Genomic DNA, 26363 nt, shown 5'->3' with positions numbered 1-26363 from the left:
AATGCTCGAACTAAACTTATACCATTTGTAAGGAAAATGTGAGGAATTCGGGCTTGGCCTGTTGACACATGCACTTAAACAAATGATCAGCTCGTGAACAGCACATCACCACTAGCTATATGTAAAGCGAAGTTTAAGAAGAGAGAGTAGAAATCAGAAAAATAATGTTGCTATACAGAATAATGCTAATTCACTAGGCAAGCACTAATATCCACTGAGCAGATGATTGACTATCGTAAGAAAAAACAGGTATAACGATTGGCAAAAAAAGCCATACATTTGGCAGACTTTGTGAGGTTAAGGAATTAAAGTTCCTTCTGCTGAAGTAGCCCTCCTAGAACGGCCCAGGGCATGCAATTGCTATTATGCTCAGGAACTAGAAAGGTCCCACCTCAAGTCATTGAGGCTTGTGCAAATGTACGATCAATGATGGCCATATGGCAGCTCTGAAAGCTCTTCCTGGGGATTGATAGTTTCTGATAGAAAAAACCTTCTCACATCTGTTTCTAACTGGGATGATGAGGTTAAGGGCCTAAAAGGCATCAATGTTAACTAGCTTGGGTGTTTGCATCTTTCAGAACTGAACCCTCGTGTCAGCACCCTTGGAAATACCTCTTGGACAATGAGTCATAACCCAAGCCATACAGTGCCTTGAAACCCTAGCTCTGTGAAAGAGGTAGCCCTAATCATCAATCCTAAGGATGAGAAACAAGGCAGTGAATGCATTTGCTTTCCAAGAAAGTTGGGGGTATATGGTGACCTACACAGCCTCAAACCTTCTCAATAGATTCCGCACCTCTCTCAACCTTATGGCTAGGCTATAACTTTTTACAATGTGCCTTGGATTTGCTTTATCAAAAGCATAGCGTTGCCAAAAGCATTAACGCTTGGCACCCCATGTGCTAAGCACCATTGCAAACCCAATCACATCCAATTCACGAGTTTACCAACCACGCATGGCTCAGCAGTCAAAGCAACCGTGTTCCTTTTGTGTACCATCCGTCATTGCCCTTTCCGGGTTCCTTAGGGACCAATCCACGCTGCGTAGATTGATTGAACATCAAAACCCTGGAGCTGATAGGCGAGCCCGAGGATTTCTCGTTACTCATCTCAGCATTCTCATTTCTGGTACCTCAAGGTGTTGTCAACAACAACTTTCCTTGATTGACAATCCACAGTGCACACTAGTGTCCATTGTCACGTGTTAGCATGAACTGTTTTCATAGGTATGCAATCAAGGTTGGACAAGAGGGGGCTACCACACAAGTGGCTGGTAGTGCCATCTAGGAGCCCCATGGACCATGGTGCAGAAAGGCCCTGGGGCCTGGATGCCAAAGCCGTAGGAATGCCTCGCAGGGCTCTCGCATATGATCAAATCATCAAAGCTACACTGCAGCCTCTCGAACTGACCTTGAAGTATATGGATCAGATCCAGCCATATATCCTTGTGTAGTCTCTACCGGTGGGATGGGGTGGGCCTCAAAGATGCGGAAGTAACAGGCTCTCCATATGAACTAGAGAGTCAAGGTGCAGATAAGCTCCCAACAAATCTCTCTAGGGCTGGAGTGTAGGCCGTCCCTCCTGTATCACAATCAGCCTACTAGCTGAGGACAGCTCAAAATGAAGTGCTGGGCTCGTGAGGGTGGACCAAGCAACAGCACCCCAAGTGTACTGCCTAGCTGACAACAAGATTGGCATCAGCCATAGAATCCGAAGCCAAACCTGCTGCACCATGGGGCAGTCCTATAGACAATGCCTCTATAACTCAAGTGGGTGGTCACAAGCGACACAACCTGCAAGGTGGCCACTGTAGACCAACCAACTCCCAACTGCGGTAGCTTGATGAGCGACTAGCCCACTGGAACATGGTGACTCTCCTCGGTTGTCTGTTGTCCCACAAGTGCTCCCAAAACTCTGTCAGGAACTCAGCTGTGAGACGAATGACTTGCTGCAGCAGGGCAGGTCTCTCTCCAAGTAGCCAATATGTGACGTCCCAGTCGTGCTGTATACTGGTAGAAAGGCAACCCTGTGGGTGATCAATTGAAGCAAAAGAGCCGCCAAAACCACTTCCCAAGGTCCCACTGTTTGGCGTGGCTCTCCCAAGCCCAAAGCCTCCAATGTCCTACCAGGTCAGGATCAAGCACCAGATCCTCCCTTTAATGCCCACAACTCAAATCCGTTGGAAACGACACTCTGCTACCTCTGGTGCCTCAATAGTAACTCTGTGGAGGCGACCCTCTCGCTGAACCTCAAAGAACATGCAAAGGCCTGAGTGTGAGCAAGCCCTAACTGCGAGGAGGGCCTTAAGGTGAGTGAAGGCCCCCATCAAGCTGGGAGCCTCCGGCTCAAGAGACGTGTACCACTCTGCTGGTATAGCCTCCACGATGTCCTGACACATGCTTTGTACCCCCCGCATGCAGCGTAGCTGGATGCTTTGACTCTCCTTAGGAAATGCTGTAAGTTGTAACTAGTCTCCCAGGGTGCGGGCTGGACCGTCAGCCATGGGACTCTATGAGACATGGGGTCTACTGCCAACCATGTGACCTCGCTATGTATTGATCAATGGGTACCATGTAAGAAGCTGCCTCAAGTGCTCTTTAGCGCATGTGGGCTGATGCTGCTCAAGTCAACCCCTCACCTGCTCCGAAGACTGAAGTAAGCTCAACACAGAATGGTCCTCCCATCTCCTACTCAGGCCCACTTTGCGCATCTTTGTGAAAATTCACTGAGTGGAGGGGCTCCAAGGGCCACCCGTCTGTGGAGCTCGGCCTCTAATCCGGTGTAGCAAAAGATCTTTCCAAGGCTCCTCTCTTGGAAGAAGACCTCTAACAATGAGCTTCCAGGGAGGGCTCTACTCTGCCGTGTTAAATCGATGATACCCAACCCTCCCTGAGAGAAAGGTAGGGTGATGACCTGCCACGAGACTTTGGCCCGAGCCGACTGCGTATCTCTCCCTGTCCACAAAAAGTTCCTGATCAGCCTCTCAAGCTGACTAATGCAAGAACTCGAGAAAATCCAGCAGGATGTGATGTCCCACATGGTGGCCAGCAGCACCTGGCTGGTCACAACAGCCCTTCCAGCAAGAGATAGCCGCGCCGAGCTCCAATGCAACAGCTTCCTAGCAGTCTGCTGCTCTAGTGACAAGTCCAAGCCAACCTGGCATCCCAAGTAGCGAACATGCGTCCCTAGAGGGATCCAACGAAAGCCCTCACTTAATACTCCCCCTGCAAATAACCACAAGGATCCGGGCAATGAGTATGTGCACGAGGATCAATTCTCTTCAATACCCCTCCTCCCGGGAGTAAATCACCAATTATTGAAACATGTATTAAAACCACAGTCGAGCAATTCTTAAATCGGCACCTAGATAGGTTCAAAACAGATAATATCCATTTCAAAAAAATTCAAACAGTATTTCAAAAAGTGTTTAAATGCAAAGCAATTAGAAAATTCATTTAGGGCTTAGTTCGGACAATCGAAATTTGAGGACGACTGGCTTGTCCTTTTGTATTGAACTCTCATCTGGGCCATCATGGAATGGTTAGGCTGTAAGTGTAACTATCCAATACTTTAGCCAGTGCTCCCATTTTTAGTTATTTTGTAACAATGATTTGGATATTTCTAAATAGGGATGCCTCAAGGTTGGTAGAGGCAATTGAGCAATGTCCTCCTATTACAAAGCTATTGGATGACATGCAAATCTTAAATCTGAAGGTAGATTGATCTTCAAATTGTAAGTAGATTGAGCTTCAGATTGTGTATTTATTTTTCCTATTTTGTTTGTGTAGCCACTTTTGCAGGAGGAGTCTTTCTCATGTGGATGGAGAGTGATAGTGATTGACTACACCTATTGCAATCCACAACCGACTATTAGGGTAAGAATTTGACCATATAAATAGCTATTGCTATTAGGGTAAGATAACACACTAATTTTTCTTTGCTAGATCAATCGGAATTGCTACATTGACAACCATGTTCAAGGTGATCATTTGGTTCCGGATCTGGAGTGGCATCATTCTTGTTGTGCCAAGGCATGCCCAAGAGAGCTTCGCAATTGCCCAACTTCCAATGAGGGGTACCATCTTCTCGGTTTGCCTAGTGGCTAGCTAGGCTTCAAGTTCTCCACCCTGTGAATCATAATCAAAGTCTATCTGCTTACAGAAGTCGGGATGGATGAAATTCTTAGTAGCTCTTAGGTCCAAGGTGGAAAGGCACGTAGTGTACGGTACGGTTTAGGTACGTACGGAACGTACTTCCGTACTGAACCAACCTTTAGGTACGTACCATTTGTAAAAAAGGAAAATTATACCAAATTTAAGTTCACATACCTTTCAAAAGAGAGTCTTTTGTAATCTTGGTCGATTAAAAAAGCCTAAGGCTCTCTCCCTTTCACCCTTTTATCCCAATCTGAAAGCTCTAGCGCGGGTGGTCCGTGGAGAAGATGGCCCCCAAAAAAAAAAAAAAAAACTAAAACTTGCCGTACTGTTCCGTACGGTACGTACTGTACCGTACCGTACGGTTGTACCGTACGGGATCGTAAGGTACGTACGTACGGATTCCACCTTGCTTGGCTCAAAGAAGATTAGGGCTTCAAGCCGTTGATTTTTCTATAAGCTCGACACAATTCATTAGAACTTTCAAGATTAATACCATAAATGTCAAGTACAAACCCAATTGTACGTGTAGCTCTCTTAGCAGCAGGAGGTGGTTTTGAGGCTCTGTTGGCTGTCGGAGCAGGCATCAGCTTAGCTGGTCTATTGATTTGAAGGGGGCAATTAAAACAATTATGCCCTCATTGAAAACATCCAAAACATTTGCCTTCTTGTAATAACGTGTCTCTTAGTTAAGGTGTCGAACAAGGTCTCTGAGGTTGACTTTCATAGGAAGTCCTGCAACTCAAGAAATCTTTGATTCCTATGTGTAGTTCCCCAAAGCATAGATGTTGTCAAATTGTTGGAAGAACTGCAATGCTTTCTTCCGATCCTTCACTCTTGAAAAAGTGAAAAATTTTATTGTCGTCCCACCATCCTTAAAATCTTTTGGCTAGTTCGGGGCAAACCCTGGATGTGGATGGCAGGGGTATTGATAAGGGCTCCAAACATTGTACCCAGGTGGCGTCGGTGGTGGCAACGATGGTGGCAGAGGCAGTTGCATTGGATCAAGTTCGGACGGCTGAACCATGTTCTTAAAGACTTCCCCAAATGGAATAGCAGGGTGAGTAGGTTGCCGGTTGGAAGCTTTGTTACTTTCTGGTGCCGAAGGAGGGGGTACCACCTAGGGCATCAAAGGGGGCAACATGTAGTTCAGGAACTGTCCAAAGCTTTGCACCATCAAAAGGTTCTAATAAGAATGCCGAAGAAGTATGTCGCAAGGCTCGTCGCGAAGAAATTGCAGGTACTTTGTAGAATCCAAAAATGCCATCGTGCTCTATCTATTCTCGGTAGGACCAGTATGCTTTCAGAAAAGCACACGACTGGAGCTCTAATACCAATGTAACGGAAGGGCACCACGTGCCAACGGAAAAGAACAAATTGAACAAACTTTAAGCACTTCAATACAGCTGAACTGAAGAGATGCATGACATGCGAGACACAGAGTGGTGGAGTTCCACCCCAAGAGAGCACTAGCCCCAAACCCCAACGTCCCTTTCGGTATTTCTTTATATTGCTTCAACACGTTACAACTCTGGTGACACTTCTTTGCACCTTCCACACGATGCCAGAGAGTGAGCCCTCATTTCATATTTAAAGGTCCTTGACCCTAAAAGCAGTTTACATGAAAAGCAACTAGTCTAAAAGCACCTGGTCTCCCCAAAAGCTAGCCATAATGGCTGTCCGTATAATCTGCCACGGCATCACCTGACAATGCAATTAATGAAAATCCTTATAGTTATGCCACGTTAACCTGTCAACGTGAATCACAAGCGTAGGTATAGTGCCACGTTAGCATGTCAGCATGCATCACGAGGCGTCCGTATAGCGTGCTGCCACGTCATCAGTTGCTTACGCAATGCTTTTTTTTCTTTTGTGTGTGTGTGTGTGTGTGGCTTCTTTATTTTTAGGCCTTGTCGGATGGGGTACCATAAGTTGGACAGACTTTTAATATTTGGCCCCCTTCAACGAGGATTTGTCCGTTGGTGAGAACTTCGTCTGCTTCTGCTTTTGCTTCTGCTAGGGCTTAGGCCCCTCGGCCAAGATCTGCAGGTTGGCTAGGGTCTTCAATGACTTGACACATCTCCAAACCTGTTGTTTCCATGACACCAAGGGGAGAGAGAGAGAGAGAGAGAGAGAGAGAGAGAGAGAGAGAGAGAGAGAGATGTAATATTAACGTCTTCAAAAGGCCAAAATGACCTATGAGACCAAAAGGTTACATGTGGTGAATCTAATACCAGGTCTGGGTACAAAAAGTACAAAGAACTGAGAAGAAAATAGTGGGTAGGGGTGGGGTGAAAGCTGATACAAAGTGAAAACAAAGGGTGAGCTGATACAATGGAGCTCTCTGACAGTCGAGGCATCATATACATATACATCAGTATCCGGGACGGCTCCTATGGCGCGCCAGTATGGTATGGATCCTCTGTCACAGTCTGCGTCGATATCGAGAGGGCCCTCTCATCCATGGGCGACGGGACCGCCCCAACTCTATCGCCCGATCAAGCAATATGCCTCTGGTACCTCTGGTGTTGTTATGTTGTGGGGGCTGCTCAAACTCCTCTGTCTGTGACTGAAAGAAATCTGTGACCTTCCGCTATCGCTAGATCTCTCTCATTGTGCCCCTCTTCAAGAGGTCCTCTCTGTGTTTGCGAATCTCCAGTAAGTGTTATCCGAGGCATCCCTGATCCTTGTATCTCATGACTATAGAAAGTGGCCCAAAACCCTCTCTGAATAGACAGTGAAAGCGGCCTCGTATCTCATAGTATACTGGGCAGTGACATGTAATGTAGCTCTGTCTCAGGCTCTATTTGGCACACCTGACAAATCCTGGACTCAGCAGGTACTCCTCTAAATCTGCCTGTCTTGATCTCTAGCTGATGTGAGGATGTGCGTATCTAACCAATAGCACATCGTATCCCGTGGGGTAGATGAGTATCCATGTATCCTGGTCTGATCACAAAACCATCCTCCGTGAGTAGGAGAAGATGCTCTCTATAGAAATTCATCTTCGTACCTAGCTCATGTGTAGGTTGTATAGCATTGAAATCCCCCAAGATAATAATGTCGCCGTCTCTGGAAAACTCCCATATATCACCATCTAAAATAAAGAAGGGGGATTGTCCTCTAGATGATGCATATACTGACGTACTAGGAGGAAAATAGCAAATAGCAATGTAAAGATACCTGCCTGTCTCTGCCTTCAGTCTCACCCACATGTACTTCACATGCTCATCCCTGCGAGCTATATGTATCAGAGACTGTAGCTCCTCCTTGAATACTGCCACTCCTCCTGAACCTCGTCCTCTGCGCTCTAATCGAGTCTCCTGCCTGCAAGTTGTCTCTCATCTGTATTCGCTCACATGGGGAATGGATTGCCCTGGGGCTTGATGCGTCTCAGAGTAGAAAATGATGTCTCTCCTTGTGAAACTATCCTCAATGGCCCCTACATCAAGGCGCAAAGATCCATTACAATTCCATGTAGCCACTCTGAGTGTGGTCCCACAGGTCTTGCGCCGTCATGCAGGGCGCTTCTTCAGAATAACCACTCGTCCATCCCTGTAGAAGGCTACTTTCCCCTTCTCTCGAGCTGTCATTATCTCGGGCATAACTTCTTTCATATGAGCAAGTTGTGTGAGTGTGAGGTCATCTCCAAGGAATACGCCTGTTTTCTTTAGTGTAGGACGCTTCTTCAAGAAGTCCTTTGCCTCCATGGATGGGAAGCGCATGATTAGAGCTCTTTCTTTTGATGTCTCCCCATTTCCTTGTGTCTTCTTCCCTACCCTCCATGCCTTTGTATGAGTAGCCTCACTACCCATAATGTGGAGAAGTTCTTTGACTTCCCTTCCACATCATCTCGGTCTTTTAGACCGGTTATTCGTATGTGCAAAGCTCTAGTCTTCCTTCGCTGCTCTTCTTCTAAAGTCATGTTGATGATTGTAGGAGTGGGGATAGACGTGGTTTCTTTCCCTTTCCCTTTCTTAGCGACTTCTATCCATTTCTCGGCCTCATCCGCCTTCTTCTGTGTCTTTGTGATTACATCCACCCATGAAGACGTCTTCGCCCCATTCTGTTTCTCTTCCTCTTTGATCATCCGTACCTGTTCCTTGATGACCTTGATTTCCTCTATCACCGAGGGCTGAAATTCACCTTCCTCTAGTCCATTGCTTGCTCCATCAGCAAGCTCTCGCTTGAGGGCTGAGACCTCTTCTTTGAGTGCTTGTGAATCCGCCTTAAGTGCTTGTATCACTACATGCAGGTCCTCTTTCTCCTTCTTCCATTGTGTGCCTTCTTTGAGAACATTTGAAGAAGGTTTGCCTTCTCCTTCCACCATCCTTCCATCTCTGCTTTCCATTCCTTCATCTCCCTTTCCACTTTATTATTCGCTTGTTTGTAAGCATGAAGGTCGCCTTCGTACGGGACTTGCAAACTGGTGAAGCGCTCATGACCTCCATCCTAACGCCCCTGTGCGCAGACTAGCAGGGCTGCACGAACCAACAAGTCTGTTGTTGTGTGCCGCCTTATTATTGCCAATTGCCAGAGCAACGACAATCCTAGCTACGAGTCTCCAATCTGGCAATGGTCCCAAAGTATCACAAATACAAAGGAGCAACAAACCTGTGCAACCGATGGAGATGATGTCCTAAAGAGATGCACTGCGACCCCTTTTGTGTAATAGAGCCAAAAAGAGGGGGGACTCGACTCGCCCCGTCCTTGCCAATTTTGTAGCTTTAATGGAGACCTTTGCCAAGAGCGATTTCCTTTTCACTTGCGCTCAGAATGCAGGCCTTCCTCGGCTTCCCTCTGCAAAATGCAGCACGTTCAGTCCTGTCTTGCGCCCTGCGTGATCAGCTCTGAGTCCTGCGCGTTCAGCCTTGAGACCTGCACGTCAAAGCTGCTGCATACCTGCGCGCTCTCTGCCCTCAACCTTTAGCTCTACTGCCTCTGCACTTCCTGCGCGAGCCCTATATGACCTGCTCAGGCTACGAGCTGCTGAAGGTTGCTCTGTCCGCCATGTGCTCAGGCTGCACGCTGCTGCAGGTTGCTCTGTCCGCACGCGCGCGCGCGAGAGAGAGAGAGAGAGAGAGAGAGAGAGAGAGAGAGAGAGAGAGAGAGAGAGAGGAGAATGACACCCAATGGGGTTCCAAACCCTCTCAAGGGTCCCCCAATCCGTTATCGGATTGCTACTTGCTTTTGCATTGCATAAATTGAATGTACATCATGCATAGGACAACAATCATTGAGAAAGGAGATGATACCGCCTCGATAACTCCTTGAGAGAGGCATCTTCGGGGCCGATTTAATGTAGCCAATGTAGATCTTTGATGTGGGCTGCGTATGACCACCAATGGAGTTTGATTAGGAGGCCAACAATTTCCCGATTATGAAGATTACCTTGGCTGAGAACTGTCCGCACAAAAACATAGCAGATCTAGGGTTTCTTTGCCTGTTCTGTACACCAACGATGCCTTTTGACAATGACCTGAATCTGCGGCAATGTGGAGTCACCTTCAGAGCTGGGGAATGGGCTGAATTGAGGAGATCTGATGGGCTGAAATCTGGCTTGATGACTGGGGGCAGGTTTGGAGCATTTTTTTGCGACAAAAGCTTGTAGAATAGGGTCGCTGAGAGAGAGAGAGAGAGAGAGAGAGAGAGAGAGAGAGAGAGAGAGAGAGAGAGAGCTAGCTGGCAGCGTGCAAGAAAAACGCAGCAAAATGGTAGGTGCCTCCACAAGGAGCAAAAACGCGAGAGAGGGAGAGAGCCTGACTACAACAATTATTAACGCAAGGGCAACGTAGAGCTTGATCTCCGCTAGTGGAGAGAAACTCGTTTTTGTTTTATAGTAAAATAGGCTTTGGTAGAACAGCAACGTTAGACATAAGTGACCATAACAAAATTATTATTATTAACTTCTGGCACCATTTTCGCAACAAAACTTGGCATATGTCCTTCTGCAGTGATTGGATGATCGCGGGAATTTGACGACCTGTCGTCCATGACTAAGACTACATGCTAGTGCCATCAGATACCCACAGGAAGTGTAACAACACCCGTCTGTCACTTGTACAAACCATTTATGCAAAGAGCGTTACAATTACTATTGGCTAGACTAGTGGACATAACCGGGCATGCAGGTCCTCAAAGAGGCTCACAAAGGTGCCGATACATGATCCCTAAGATCTAATGACTTTTGGATTAGGGTTTGGCTCTAATAGTCATAAAACATGTCCACGTGGCGCACACAGCTATGTGCACATGACAGGGGGAGTCACCGTTGTCGGAATGTGTGTGATCTAGCTGGGAAGGTGCAGGACCTCTGGCTGTGAGAGTTCGTGATGAAAGTCACAAACACTTTAAGAAAAAGCGTTTATGTAAAATCACCAACCCTCTTTCTAAGGGTGACTAAAACTCTAAGAGCGTTCGTGACAGTAAAGTCACAAACTCTCTTTCCTATCGTGCTTGGAATTTCTTGTTTCCGTAGTTGAGGTTATGATGAGAGGATCACCAAATTACATTCAATTTCACTTAAAAATACCATTTAAAAACACTAAAATTTCAGCCATGAAACCTCAATGCTCATACAAGCACAAATCTCAATCAAAACCTAAACCTCTTTCATGGTATCATGTAGCCTCGCCCCCAATTACATAGTTGTAACATCAAACAATTGAAAGGAATGCTCGAGCTTCCACCTTCACGGCGGTGACGATTTTCTGATTTTGCAGAGATTTAAGAGCTTCTAAGTTGAAGCCCACACACCATTTTGATGAGGGGAAACCCTAATTCACTCCCTCACAAGCTCAGATACAAGATTGCGAAGAGGCGAGACTGCAACACACATAGATTGGGCAACCATGGAAGCTATTGCATAGTGGAAGAAAACAACGGTTTTTTCAGTAAAAAGCAGCCCTCTCTCTCTTCCCTACGGCAATATGGCTGATGTGTCATTTGTTGGGCCATTTTGCCACTTTGGACCAAAACTGACCCCAATTTTTGATGCGAAAAATCCCAAACGTAGTCAGAAAAATCCCTAAATTTATGGGATCACTCGCATAAGCATAAAAAGCATACATATGCCTCATTTTTTATCAATATACCATCTTGAATCACTTTCCATGCAATTCTTCAATGGTGTCTGTTAGCTGCTATTTTCGGTAGTTTTTGTGCGCATCACACTTTATAGGCGAGATGAGTGTGTCACCATGAAACACTTGGAATATGTACATTGTCAAAACAAATTAAGCATCTTATCAAGTAGGAAAGCACGCAAAGACGCCACATCTAGGGCCACGATTCCTCGGATAGATATGTACATGGTAGCGACCGCAGTAGTCTCTTTAGCATATATCACAATATGTACATTATTGCTTTTCTTTCCATGCATCGAGAAGTGTCAAAAGTGAGGTGAATGTTTTTATTTCACACTATGTACGTGCCACGGCACGACATCCACCCCTCTGAACCTGCACATCCTCCAGCATGTGCCAACATTTTGCTTATGTAGGTTTAATCTTCATTAAGATCCACAAATATTTAGATGTCACTTTTATCTTCTGCAAAGTTTCGAAGATCATCCTCTACTTCTTCATCCTCATCCATGGCAATGTCCTTAGGTTCTTCATCATCATTTTGTTGTGAATCAAAGGATGATTATCATGTCTCCTCTTGAACATCTTGATTCTTTTGCCTGCTATGGGAACTTTGAGCTCTGTTCCATTGAGCTCCCTCAAGGTATATGTAGCGTTTCCATGCACATGTTTGACAATATACGGCCCCAACCACCTTTTTCCAAACTTTCTTTGTGTGGTGTGCTGGTTGTCAAGGCTTTTGTCATACATTAGGACCCAATCACCCTCTTCAATAGGCTTTGGTCGAAGCCTATGTCTTTTATCAAATCTGTCATAATAATCAATATCTAATTCTCCTAAATGATTTTCTCATGTTAAACTGATTATTTAATATGGGGAAGTGACAGGGGAGAAAAAGCTAGAATATTGGTTAAGCTAGCAGGCTGGCCACAATAGGGATCCAAAGGGGGGGCCATCTGCAAAAGAGCTATGTGCAACAATGGGCTCAAAAGACCCTAAGGTGCAGCCCATTAAGACTTCCAAAATGCTAAGGTTCCAAAATTCAAAGGTTGTGTCCAAAGGTCAAGCATTAGGGGAATTGGATGCTTTGAGTGTGTCCCAAAAAGTCTTCGTCAAGCCCTACATAGGAGGGGGCGAGCCCAAGAAGTAGGGGATGAGAGAGAAACACCCACACACACAAGCTTCATTTGTACACAAGGGGAAAGGAGGGACACATGTCAACTCCCTAGGCCAGATGCCCACAAGGTGTGCTCAAATCCTATTGGATGGCCATGGAGGTGGACCAATGAGAATTAGGCTAGAGTAAATCTAGTTTAATTAATTTAAAAAACACTTAATAAAAGAACCAATAAGAATTAAGCTCTCTAGAAGACTATTGGACAGTCTCCCAAGGGACCAATGAGCATTCAGCAGCCCAATGGCTTGCCTGATTTCTATTGGCCAGGAGGCAAAGGGGTCCAATGAGAGTTTAGTTGCATTTATTAATTACCTAAAGCTCTCACAAAAGGGGAAAGGGGGACACATGTCAGAAGGCTATCACTTATGCTGCTTAATTTCCATTGGCTAGGCATGGGGAGGTCCAATAGGGCTGTAGCATGAGCATTTAGCAAGGGGGGTCGACCAAGAGAGAGAGGAGGCTGATTTTTGCAAGGCATTATCACACACACACTCACACAATCTCATGTGTGAAGCAAAGAAGACTCTCTCTCCTTCTCAAGCTTTAATGGAAAGCTTACCGCCTACTCCATGCTTGTGAGAAGGGATGCCTACACCAACAACTCTTGGCTTTGTGATGCAAATCCAACCAAGAGCCAAGCTTCAATGCAAGCTCATCTCCTCTTACCATGCTAATTACTAAGCTAAGCTATGCTAATATGAGTGATTATGTGAGGAGATGTACATCTTTCTCATAAGAAACTCCTTCCTCTCTCATACCCTGCTAGCTCTCACCATCTTCAAAGGTGTGTGAGGTCTCGGGTCTGAGACCGTGAGGGAATTGATGTTATGTTTGATAAGTGTTTTGCTTAGAGCATGAAGTTTCCATCTTCATTGCACTAGCTAGTATTGAAGGAACACAAAGAATTGTATTGTAAAATGTCTCTCTTGATGGGAGAAACCATGATACAAAGCCTTTTGGAGGGGGGACCAGCTCCATGCAAATCCGGTCCTCAATTGTTGTCAATTGCTTAATTTCTTCTCTTTTGAAGTATTGTTCATGCTATCTAACTAGGTGTTATGCTTTTTGTTGCTCTCTCCACCCAAGCACTCTTGTTATTCTCATTAGGAAGCTATTCTAATGAAATGCTCACTATGTTCATGCTATTTTCCGCTACACACAAGTTACTAGACCATTAAATGTTACAAAATCTATCTTTATTCTTTAGTTTTGCATCCTTCAATCGAACTTTTGCAATCTCTATCACCCAAAGTATCTACAAAAGAAACCTCTTCAGAAACACTTGAAATGTACTCGTCTTCATCTAGCAAATCATGGTTTTTGTATTTTCTGTTACCATATACATGAGGTAGTGATGTGTGTGAACACACTAGGACCGCCGGGGCATTTTTTCCCTCTTTTCCCCCGTGCATTGTATATACGCCCATCACTCTAGGGCTATCGATCTTTCCATTGCACACCAAGCAACACACTCTCTATTGTGTGCCTTGAGCTTCCTTCGTCTTCTCCAAGTTGTGTTTTTCTCTGCAACCCTAATTCCAACAATTGGTATCAGAGCATGTTACGTCCTCTCGGGCTTAGTTGCCAGCTGCTCCAACACACGCCTGCTCACTTTCTCTGATTACAGTGAGGTTTGGCGAGCGTTCGCAGGTCGACAAATATTTCGAACGAGCTCGTCTAGCTCAGTCTCCTCATTTCGGGCTCATTTCGGCCTCCGTTGTCGTGCAGCTCCGCTGTCATGATGAGAAAAAGAGCAGAGAAATGTAAGCTAAGCTTCTTTGAAGCCTACTTGATTAATGGTCAGTGATGAGGGCTTGTTAACAGGCCAAGTCTAATGATTAATGTATGCCAGATGCGGCTTAGGATGCCAAAAATCGACTATACTTGAAGTGAACACAGATAGAATATTATGATCCAGAACTGTAGTGCTTAAAGAGCTCTACCAGCCTGTCTTTACGGCTCGTCGATTGGAGCTACGGTGAAGAAGTTATGGCATATTGAAGTTTAAGTTGATTGCAGATCCGTACCGGATTGGGCAACTGTAGCTGAGGGAACAAAACTGGAATGAATGCATCAGGCCGAAGTGCTCACTTTGTGGAGCGCGTCGGTTATTTCAGATCAGCAATCGGAGTTCCGGTTGCCAAGATATTAGCCTTTAAAGATTCGCCGGGGGCCGGCTCCGTACCAGTTTGATCCGCTTACACGGAGTGCCATCTGGGAAGTTTTGAGCTTCAGCCAGTTTTTGGGAACCGGAATCTTGTTCGGTATTCGGTCTCTTGCAGTGCACTGTTAACTGGTGCTTCAATTAAATTGTATTTCATGACCAGCTAATGAAGATGCGACTGATGTGCTCAATGCCTTGGATGATAATTATGCTAAGTGTAGTAAGCTCGAGAAGCATTAAAATGTCATGCTTAGCAATGCCATGCTAGATTATGCATGCTAAAAGTGGTGCCAGTACGAAAGCACTTGATGAGCTCATGGTCCGAAATGACGTCTCATGGGGCATATTGATTGTGGGATATACTTAACGGCCACCGGGAGAGCTTGGTATTGCTTTGCTTGGGTGAAAATGCATGCCAAATGTGGTACCCTTACGAGGTTGAAGAGCCGCCCGAGGCAAGTGAGCCAATGTCTGCCGCCCGATGGTCGCCCAAGCGAGGCCGCCCAAACAATTGAGACCAAAGGGGATTTGGTCGCCCACTATTGGCCACCCTTTTTGTAAGGGCGTGTGTGAACAAAGAAGAAAGGAGAAAACCCATGGCGGGCTGGCAGCGAGCAGAGTTTGCACAGAAGAAAAACCGTTCGCGCCAACTTATACAGAGCTCGGACGAGTGCGCGCACAGAGGAAAAATCGCAGCTCTCAACGAGGCGCTCTTTTTTGGCACAGGTTCCGCCAAAATTGGCGCTGCTGAAAAATGGGCCTGCCACGTCATCACCGCGGTTCCTACGCCACGTCATTAGCGCCCAACGCTACTGCAAGGGAGTGTGCACGCTATTTATAGGGACTTCATGCAAAAAGGAGGGGGAAGGAAGAAGGAGAGATTAGGGAAGGAAGAAACGAGTAAGAAGGCAGGAGGGAGCCGGAGCCCTTGAGGACGAAACAAGGTCGAGAGAGCAAGGAGGTCCGGAGCAAAGCTCCCTTTCTCTCACTCTCTTGCTCGGCAAGGTAAAGGCGGCAAACCTTCTCTCTCTCTCTCTCTCGCGCGCTCGATCTCGTCCTTTGACACAAGGTTTAAGCCACTCTCTCTATCGGCCATGGCGACAAAAAGGAAGCAAGGGCATGATGCATTAAGGAGGAGCAAGGCTTGGCGAGGAGCTCGGTAAGATAAGGTGAGAAAGAAAAGAAGGGGATCCGGAAGCTTGAAGGGGAGAAGGAAGCATAAAGCACTCTTTCTCTCGCTCTTGTCCACGACTAGCAGAGCAAGTAAGGAAGACTCTTTCTCTTGCTCTCGGCCATAAAATAGAGAAGAGGTGCATAAAGTGCTTGAGAATGAGAGACCTCAGAAGTGTTGCATGAGCTCGGAAGAGGAAAGCACAAGGCAGGCCAAGCAAATGTATCGGTCAAGCAAGTGTTAAAGCTTCGGATAGCAATTGAAGAGCAGGAGGGAGTTAAATTGCAGAGCATGAGGGAGTTAAAGTGCAGACCATGAGGAAGTTAAAGTGCAGAACATAAAGAGCAAGATAATCGATAATAATTGAGGCTTGATGATTGAGGCATTGAATTGAATTGAAGCTTGCAGAATCTAATGGAACTTGAAGCAGATAAAGCGACAAAGGAAAAATTCCATCACCGTCATCCGTTAAAGATTGAATTAACATTCTGATAAGTCCGGTGTCGTTAACGGCCCGGTTAATACTGTAAAGCGGGAGCTTAAACTCCTCGTTAGCAGATGATCCAAGTGACGGCACTGTTAACAGCCCGCCTTGGCTAAGGACTAAGTTGTACTCAAGTTAATAACCAATTAATTGATGATTGCGGTGATTGGCAAAGCTATCAGTTGTTCTTGTTCTCTCTCTTTCACACCTCCCACAGCCAGAGGCCCGGCGCCTGCCCGGCTCACGTAGCGAACACATATCCCCCGACACCGTTTCCACTACAAGCAGGTCTGCACAAGCAATTTCTTCATTTTGTGAAGAATTTCTGTAAGTGCCGTTTTCTGCATAACAAGTGACTTACAGTCTTCTACGGTTTGTGCTATATAGCACGTGTTGTTCCCGCTCCATTTCTCCTATTTTCAGGCGGTTTTCACATCAAGTGCAGCATTTACCATGGCTGACAACAACACAGATGTCTTCAAGATGTTTGCTGCTGAGGACAGGTTGGATGTCTCCCTTTGGATCAGGCCAAGAACCTTTTTCTTCCTGTACCACTGCACTCCTGCTTTACAATGGTACTCGGCCAAAACCCCTCATCTCCCTTTGATCTCGAAACTCCTTGCTTGATTTTGGTAGAGAATGGTCCCTTAAGCTATCACGATTTCTCTCATGGTCAATGCAAACTGTCAAGAATTGAACATCTCATTTTCCATCTTTGCTTTTGACCTTGGCATAAGCAGATCCATCATTCAATACTTTTGTCTCCATTGGCACTACGGTGATGTATGGTTGTCCAAGGATTAGAGGATAGCTTGATATCTCTTGAACAAAGATATTTTGCTCACCTTTCACATCCCCTATGGTTACATTAATATTTGGACAAGCACCATAGAGATCCCCAGATGAGTTGTTTGCAACCCTGATCATCCACCCATGCGTCATATCAATTGGCCACTTTCCATTCATATAGAGACTCTTGGACATGACGTTAATTTCTGAACCATGGTCTATCAAGGCCACGTAAGGCTCCTCAAGATCTCCCACACCTTAACCAATGTTTCTGTTGTAGCCCTTGCCCAATGGTTTCTAGAATAGTGGCTCTTATGAGTGGCTTCCTCTTCATCTTTATCTTCAAATTTAACATGCCTATTTCTCCCACCCGAAGACTGGTAGTAGCTTACAACATTCTCATCTTCATCTCTTTGTAGTACTTGTATCACATGTGTCTTTGAAGCACTTTCTTCAGTCTCTGATTCGATAGACTCGGTTAAAGCTTGTCGCTTTCTTCTTATGATATCAACGATTTCCTCGTGGAACTCTCTCTTTGCAATGCCAAGGACTTCTCCCAATGTAAACTCCACCTTGCTATTTAAGATCCTTTTCTCTAAAACTTTCTTTAAATCTGTGGCAGCTTCAATATCTGATTATAGCTTGTATGATGGGCTTTTTCCTTTGCTCTTTTCTTTATCTTGCTTTTCCTTTGGTGCAGCATCTCTCATTGGTACTTCTTGTGATGGAGGTTCCCTTGCCATGGGCACTTGAGAGGGACCCGGATCCTTCCTTTCTCCACCTCTAGTAGCCCTCTTTGAGGGACCTTCATCTCCATTTTCTCTCTTGCATTTTTCTTCAACAAGTGCCTTGTTGCCTCGGCACTTTGCAATGTAGGCATGCACTGATAAGGCATCTACAGGTTCATTCCACCAAGTCTCAAGACAGATACAATCTCCAGCGTCAAGTAAGATTTCTTTAGTCAACTTTCCCTTCATAGCTAACTCCACCGCAGATGGCTAGACATCTTCACCATCCTCACTCACGTCTTCAATAGATTTTGATCCTTTAAGCATGACTTTAAGCCTTTAAGCCAAATGATGTTGCTTTAACCATTGAGATAGCTTGATTGGTTGCCATGTCCTCAACTAGCTTTTTCATCCATCCTTTGCCAAAGTTGGTCGCCAAGGGCTTCCCTTTTGAAGAAGACAAGATCTTTATCCAAGGCATCTCTGAAGCTTTCACAGTCCCTTCTTGGATGGTCTGGGCTGTAACACCATATGCACCTATTTACAAACCCCTCTCTGTTTTGAGGTCTTTGACTTGACGATTGTCCAGATGTTTGCTCCTTTTCTTCAAGCCTTGCTAGCTTTAATTTCAGCTCGCGTATGCCCTTCACAAGTTCTTCAAGCATAGATCCATCATCCTTAGAAGCTACAATAGCAGGTTTTGGCTGCTTCTCAGTAATAGCGGAAACTGGAGCACCGTTGTTCACCACCATCTTGTGTCTTCTGCGCTGTCTTTTTTTTTTCCCCGAGAAAAAGATCCTTCTATTAGTTAATGAAACTACCCATAGGGCTACAACCACCTCTATAAGAGAGGGCTACAACAACCTGTAGCAGGCTGGAGTGTAGGTCGACCCCCCTGCATCACTATCATCCTGCTAGTGGAGGATAGCTCAAACTAAAGTGCCGGGCCCGTGAGAGTGGACCAAGCAGCTGCCCCCCAAGTGTATTGTCGAGCTGTGGAAAGAGCTGGCATCAACCGTAGAACACGAAGCCACACCTGCTGTGCCAAAGGACAGTCCCAAAGACAGTGACGCTGAGAATCCACAAGATGGTCACAAGTTGCACATGCGGCGGAGAGACCACTATGTACAAGCCAACTTCCAACTGCTGTAGCTCGGTGTGCAACCAACCACTGGAACAAAGTGACTCACCTCGGCTATCTGGAGTGCCACAACCTCTCCCAAAAGGCTGCCAAGAACTCAGTTGTGAGACCCTCCTCTTGCCAATGAGGTGCTGCAGCAAGACGAGCCTCTCTCTACGCTGCCAGTATGTGACGTCCCAGTCGAACAGTGTATTGAAAGAAAGGGACACCTGGATGGTCTGCTGAGGAGAAAGGGTCCCTCCAAAGCCACTCTCCAAGATCCCACTGTACTCGTGCCAGTGGACATCTCTCCCAAGCCCATAGTCTCCAATGGCCAGTCTCAAGAGCTGCTCGGTCGAGATCTATGACACAAGTCCTCCCACAGATGCCCACCACTCGGATCCTCTGAAAACGGCACTCTGCCACCTGTGGGGCCTCTATTGCAACTCGATGTAAGCGTCCCTCACCCTGTAGCTCGAAAAACAGGGAGGGTATAGTCTCTGAGCAAGCCCAAACTGAGATGAGAACGCCCAGTCGCGTGAAGGCCCCCATCCATCTGGGTGCTGTTGACTTGAGAGGTGTGAGCTACTCAAGTGGTACTGCCTCTGAGATGTCCTGACACATGCTCTGCACCCCTCTCGTGCCCTGTATAGCTGAATGCTCTGAAGCTCCTCTAACAAGCCTGAAAACTGTAGCCAGTCACCTAAAGTGTGTGCTGGACCCTCTGCCATGGGACCCCAGGAAACATGAGGCCGACTACAAACCAAGTGGCCTCTCTGAGTGCTAACCATGGGGTTCCAAACAAGGGGCTGTCTCAAGCGCTCCTCCGTGCAAGTAGGTTGACGCTGCTCCAAACCTCTCCACAGTTGCTCCCAAGATCGGAGCAAACTCACAGCGAAGCGGTCCTCTTGGGAGCAACTGCGGAGAGGCCTGGAGCAGCGTCAGCCTACTTGCACGGAGGAGCAGACTCACAGCGAAGCGGTCCTCCAGTCTCCTGCTCAAGCCAACTCTGCGCAACTTTGTGAAAATCCATCTAGTCGAGGGTCGCCAAGGACCTCCAGACTGAGGCACCCTAGCACTAAGCCGTTGAAGCAAGAACTTCCTTTCAGGACTCCACTCCTGGAAGAAGTCCTCTGACGATAAACTTCCCAAGAAGGGCTCTGTTCTGCTGTGCTGGGTCTATGATCCCCAATCCTCCTTGAGAACAAGGAAGAATGATGACCTGTCATGCCACTTTGGCCCGGGCTATCTGAGTGTCACGCCCTGACCAAAGGAAGTTCTTGATCAGCCTCTCTACCTGGCTGATACAAGGACTTGAAAAGATCCAACAAGAAGTGATGTACCACATAGTAGCCAACAACACCTGGTTGGCCACTACAACTCTGCCTGCCAGAGAAAGTTGTGCGGAGCTCCAATGTAACAACTTCCTCCTGATGGACAGGAGAAGGGGAGCAATCTGTTGCTCGGGAGACAAGTCCAAACCAACTTGACAGCCCAAGTACCGAACTGCAGTCCTTGGGGGAATCCACCTGAAACCCTCACCTGGCATCCAATCAAGCGTAGGAGCACTACCAACCGAGAAAGCCATTGTCTTTCTCCCGTTGATCAGTGCACCTGATGCACAACAAAAAGTCTCAAGAGTCTGCTCACACCCGTGAAGGTTGGCCTCGTGGCCATCCAAGTACAAGGCTGAGTCGTCTGCAAACTCAGCGTCCAGTAGCTCATCTCCCTGAATAGGGAGTGCTAAGCCACGTAAACCAACCTAATGTGAAACCAAAAACCTGCTCATCGCCTTAGCATAGAACAGAAAGAGGAAGGAGGCAAGAGGGCAGCCTTGTCTGACCGAACGTGTGAGCATGAAACGATCACCTCTACCTCCAGACAAAAGTACCTGACTATGTGCCCATCTGTACAGAGCTGACACACCTCTGATCCAAGCATCTGAGAAGCCCATCCTGTGTAGAGTGCCCTCCAAAAAGTCCCACTCAACTCTGTCGTAGGCCTTCTCAAATCGAGAAGAAGTATCACCAGATCCTCACCACGGTGTCGCGCGAGGGCAGAAGCCTCCCAAAAAGTAAAGATGTTGTCAAGGATACTACGCTCCTTGACAAAACCTGTCTGTGTCCCATGTATAATGCTCTCTAGAAGTGGTTGAATCCTCAAACTCAGAGCCTTGGCAAGAATTTTGTAGACTGAGTTGAGGATGGTGATGGGGCGCCACTGTCGAATCTCATCCAAGGAGCCACCCTCCTTGGGAATGCGGTAAATCATGCCCTCACTCATGCTGTCAGGCATCTCTCCTGTGTGCAGGATGAACTGAAAAGCACTGCAGAGATCTGTGCCAAGCAAGTCTCAGTACTCAAAGAAAAAGCTGGGAGTCAAGCCATCCTCATCTGGACAGCTACCACGGGGGAGTGCTCTAAGAGCTGTGTGTAGCTCCTCTAGCTGAAGAGGTAGCTCAAGCCTCTAGCACATCTCCTCAGTCACAAGACAAGGCATCTATGCCCACACCCGCTCTCTGCATGCATCCTGACACTCTGACCGAGGCTCTGCACACAGTAGATCACGGTAGAAGTCAATAGCAACTCCACGCATGTCCTTTGGCTCTAAAGCAACTGACCCGTCGGACCTCCTCAACTGGCTGACCTTGGCATGCGTATGCCGGGGTCCCACTGCCTCAAAGAAAGCACCTGTCACTCTGTCATCCATTTGGGTCCACTGAGATGCCTGTCAACGGAAAGCAAACTCGTGGCGCCTCTCCTCTGTGTTGACGAGCTCCTGGCGAGCCTCCTCCAACCAAGGACTGTCTGGATGCTACTCCTGCATCCTTTGCAAGGAAGCAACGCCCCGTCGCAGACGCTACTCCTCCTGTCTCGCTGCAGTCAGGCGAGCCGAAGACTCCTGAAGAAAGAATCGACTAAACTGAGCAAGTCCTGAGGCCACTCTGTCAGCAGGAGAATCCTGCATGTCTAAGCTCTCTGTCCAAAGAGCCTCCACTCGCTCTCTGAGCGCAGAGTCCAGCAAGACCCTCTCAGAGATGCGTAGCATCGTGCTCCCCCTCCTTTGCCTATCAGTCACTGTGAGGATCACTGGTGCATGGTCCGAAAAGGAAGTCCCTGCCAGAATGCCAACTGTCCCACCCAAGTCACAGAAGTGGTCACTAGTGTAGAAGCGATCTATCTAAGATAGATTCACGCCTCCCACTTTGCGGTCCGAACGATAGAAGGCAAGGCTGTCTGGGGGCCTCACAAAGCTAGAATGCGGCCACACATCTGAAATCCGCAGTCATACAAAACCTCTCCCAAGCTGCCAGCTCAACTCCATGCACAGTAGTATGGCTACCACCAATCCTGTCAGAGGGGTCCTCCAACATGTTGAAGTCACCCCCTATGCACCATTGCTCTGCCTACGGCAGAGACTCAACAATCTGAGACCAAAACTCTACACGTGCACTCGCCACATTGGGCACATAGATATTCCGGAAGCCCACAAGACAACCCTGAACCTATCTAGTGATCCACTGAGCCGTGCCTAGCACAATAATCCCTCTGCCCACAATGGCTTGCTGCAAAGAATCCGCAATAGTCATACATATCCTGCCTTGGATGCCTCCAGGTCCAAATGCAGCTGACCAAAAAGTCTCATATCGTCCACGCAAAAGCTGACTACAATGTCTAATGCGGCTCTCACACAGATGATGCTCCTATAGCATAAGAAGGTCAATCTCTCCTCCCACAAGGCATCGCTGAAGCTCCTGACGCAGTCGGCCCCTCTGACGCTGAAACTGGGGCCCAACTAATCCTTGTACGTTCCATGAGACGATCCTCATGGGGAGCAAGAGAGAACTGATGCTGCCGCAGCAGCTAACCGTGCTATCTTCGAGGTAGGCTTGGATGGGGAGTAATCCGCATCCGATCGTCTTCGAGATAGGCGTGACTGCAAAGAGTGTCTAGCCCAAGCCCAAGTAGACCGAGCCGTGCGTAAAGCAACCTCCTTTGTCCAGGAGTCCTTATGTCTGTGTACATAGCATGGCGGGCTTTGCATGTTAGCAAAGAAGTGAACCACAATGTGTCTACATCCTATTGCGTCTGGAGATGTCACAAAAAACTTGGCCAATGGCCCAAGAGTCTGAAGCAAGTCTGGAACCCCTAGGTCTCCCATGAGATGAGAGAACTCTCGGACCTGTTTCTGCAGTCACTCCAACATTGAGTCTATTGTCCACTTAGCACTATGCGCAGTCTTTTTGCCAATAGGGAGACTGCATCTTGTACATCATTCCACCTCGTCTTCAAACCTTGCTCTATATCTTTATCTTCTAAGAGAAGCTCTAATTTTTCTTCGATTTCTTTGCCCGTTGCTTGTAGAAAAAGCTCTACCTTCTCCCTATCCAAGGAAACATGTTTAGTTTCTGACAAGCGAGCATAATGTCACTCAAACTCTCTGAGAAGCTCTGTAGCAGAAATCCCTTCTTTAGGCCTTGAAACCCAATCTAAGAAAGTTCTTTAGGTCACCCTCTCAGAGTCCTGTCACAAGACGGGCACCACGTGCCATAGAAAAGAACAGACTGAACAGACTTTTAGCACTTCATTAGAACTGAGAGAAAGAGAAAGAGACGACACCCGACACAGAGTGGCGGAATTCCATCCCAGAGAGTATTGGCACTAAACCTTGGCGCCCCTTTCGGCTTGCATCAACAAAGTGCAAGCCGATACTCCATATTTCTACACCTTCTCTAGGAAGCATGCCAGAGAATGAGCCCTTAGCACATATTTAAAGGCCCTTGGCCTATGAAAAGCAATTTACATGAAAAGCCTTCAAACTCAAAAGCTTCTGATCCAAAAGCAATGCCAAGAAGCTGCCAGCTAATTTACGGAAATCTGTATAGCTGCCACGTAGCAGTCAGCGCAAAATGCGAAAATCCGTACAGCCTGCCACGTCATCACTATCAGTGTGATTTCCGAAAACTACCACGTCATCAACTATGGGCTTGCTTTATTTTAATCCTTTATGTCACTTAGGGCCTCATCGAACGGGGTCCCCATAAGTTGGTAGGACTTCTTCTTCTGTTACTTGTTATTCTTTTAGGGTTTAGGCCCCTCGGCTGGCATCTGTAAGTTAGCTCCATTCTTCAAGGCTTTGACACATCAGCAGTTTGTGACATCTCCCCTTCTTGAAAGAGAGTAATTGTCCACAATTACAGCATATCTACAAAACAACTCAAGTTAGCTCAAAAATTTCCGAGGGTCATTTCGAGGGACATTGCGAGGGACAATTAGTTTGCTCTTTTTGTTAAGGATTTAGCTTCTCCTTTCAGCTCTTTTGATCAAGGAGTTGGCTTCTCCTTTCGTCCAAACTCTTGATATTCCGGCGTAGTGAAATTAGCCATCACACCGAGACCACACTGATCTTTCACGAGTGTCTTGATGCACTAAAATTACACAGTCGGGCAATCTCATCCAATTAGGAATATTCAGTGGTTTGCACATCACAATGCAACACAAATGCTTACAATATGCATGTTACAAGAGTCCAAGACACAATAAACAGCGCCGCTGAGCACTCCCCCGAGACAAACGGTCTGCGGTATGAAGCTACTCAACGACTACCTTGTCACTCCCCCCACAAATAACTTAAAAGGTGTGGGCCATGAGCTCAGAGGACTGTACAACCAAACGCTCCCCAAGCCGAAGTCTACGTCGCTTGGAGGTTCAAGCATGCTCCCCAGGCATCGGCCTGCATCGTTCGGAGGTTTTCTAGCATACAACGGAATGCTCCCCAAGCATCAGCCTGCGTCGTTCCGAGGTTTTTAAACATACAACGAAACGCTCCCCAGGCATTGGCCTATGTCGTTCCGAGGTTCAAACAATACCAAAACAATATTTCTCACTTCTCCACCCGGGAGTAAAATCGGCAATCAATGAAACCAGGATTAAAACTAGAGTCAAACAATTCAAATCGGCACCAAGACAGGGTCAAAACAGATACCATCCATTTTAAACAAATTCCAAAGAGGATCACCAAACAAGTTCTCAAACATAGTCTCAAACAAATTCAAACTTAAAAAGTAATCTCGCCATCAGTCGAGCTCGAAAAGTCGATTGACTTTCCATCCTGAATCCTGCATGAAAATTAGGGTTAGATTCTGTCACGTGACACATCCAACCCTATGTGTATGTGGACAAGCTACTTCATGACAAGGATTCAGTCAATCCAGTCAGTCTAGCTCAGGAAGTATTCTGGCACTTTTGTGAGTGTTCGCAGACCATGCATGCCCAGGCACTTAAGAGTAGATGCATATCCTCTGGTTGTACACAGCATGATCATCAGCATTACCATCAGAATCCATCAGGAGCATTTTCCAGTGCATTAAACCTATTTTCCCTATTTTTGACATTTTCACTTATTATTTTTTAATGACTTTTGTTGGGAACTAGGTAGGGCCAATTAGCCAAGGAAATATATAAGCAAACCCTACAGCTTGCATTTCTGGCAGAAGAGCAAGGAGAGCATAGGCACCAGTTGCAGCAAGCATCTCCCTCTCTCTCTCAATCAAAAACCACCCCCTTAAGCCTGGCGTTTTTCAGCTCTAGACCATCAGCGTCTGCAGCTTTAAGCCTCAGCAAGGCAGCGTTTTCTAACAGCCAAGCCAGCGTTCTCCACACTAATTTCCTGGCGTTTTCAGCTGCTGTCCACAGCGTTTTCAGCCAAGCCTTACAGGGATTTTCAGCGTTCTGAAGGCAGACAGACCAGCGTTTTGCTACCAGCAGGCCAGCATTTTTTAAAAGGTAGCATTTCAGCGTTTTAGGACAGCAGTGAACCAGCATTTTGCAGCAGCAAACTTCAGCGATTCAGCAGTATAAACCAGCGGACAAAGCCACAATTGAAGCCATCAAATCAAGGTTTTCCAACCAGCATTCAATAGCACTTGTCGTTGCCGTCGACTTCATCCTAGATACACTTTGCATCAGCATCTTGTACCAGTTTTTGTGCAATCAATAGCATAGACCTCTCTCGCCATCGAGAGAGGGGCCCTTGGAGGACGGTTCGACAACTTCCTGGAGTCGTATTCTTCTCTCTCTATCTCTCAATCTCAGCACCTTCATTCGCAGTGTTTATACACTTTAGTGATCACTTGCACTCTCTCATTAAAGAACGGAAGGCTCTCCCTTCCCTAAGTAAAAGGAACCTTGAGCAAAGTTCAACATTCCCTTCCGCTCCACCTTACATTGGTATCAAAGATTTGGCAGTGTTCTATATCACTCAAGGAAAGAACCGCAAGAATCATAGGTTTTTTTTTGCTTGTTGCGGTCGCACGTAACCCAAGTCCTCTTGGGCGTGTCGATTACTAATCGTGTTTTTGAAGAGTGACAGGAAACCCAAGAAAGAAGGGCTTCTCCAGCCTCCCCTTGTGCCTGTTTTCACTCATTGAGAGCGGACCATGCACTTAGCGGCCGGCCAATCGACGTGAGGTGGGAAAAAAGCAACCTTGGT

General features: G+C 46.7%; 1 protein-coding gene across 11 annotated transcripts in view; it reads right to left on the bottom strand.

Moving 5' to 3' along the window:
• LOC147445944 (hydrolase family protein / HAD-superfamily protein) overlaps positions 1 to 26363 on the bottom strand; it is a 67848-nt gene that overhangs the window by 18572 nt on the left and 22913 nt on the right. For 6 of the 11 annotated variants that reach the window (XM_086525261.1, XM_086525258.1, XM_086525260.1 and 3 more), the window contains 3 exons: positions 3038 to 3224; positions 2914 to 2954; positions 23 to 58 (listed from right to left, as the gene is read on the bottom strand). In XM_086525261.1, the coding sequence (XP_086381387.1) occupies positions 23 to 58; positions 2914 to 2954; positions 3038 to 3224 (264 nt within the window). Of the gene's footprint in view, positions 1 to 22; positions 74 to 2913; positions 2955 to 3037; positions 3225 to 26363 lie in introns of all 11 variants that reach the window. The other 5 variants (XM_086525264.1, XM_086525266.1, XM_086525265.1 and 2 more) reach the window with 2 other exon arrangements.

The sequence above is a fragment of the Adiantum capillus-veneris genome, chromosome 12, assembly GCF_014529385.1.
Source record: "Adiantum capillus-veneris isolate H3 chromosome 12, ASM1452938v2, whole genome shotgun sequence".
NCBI lineage: Eukaryota > Viridiplantae > Streptophyta > Polypodiopsida > Polypodiales > Pteridaceae > Adiantum > Adiantum capillus-veneris.
This window is presented reverse-complemented; position numbering and strand designations above follow the sequence as displayed.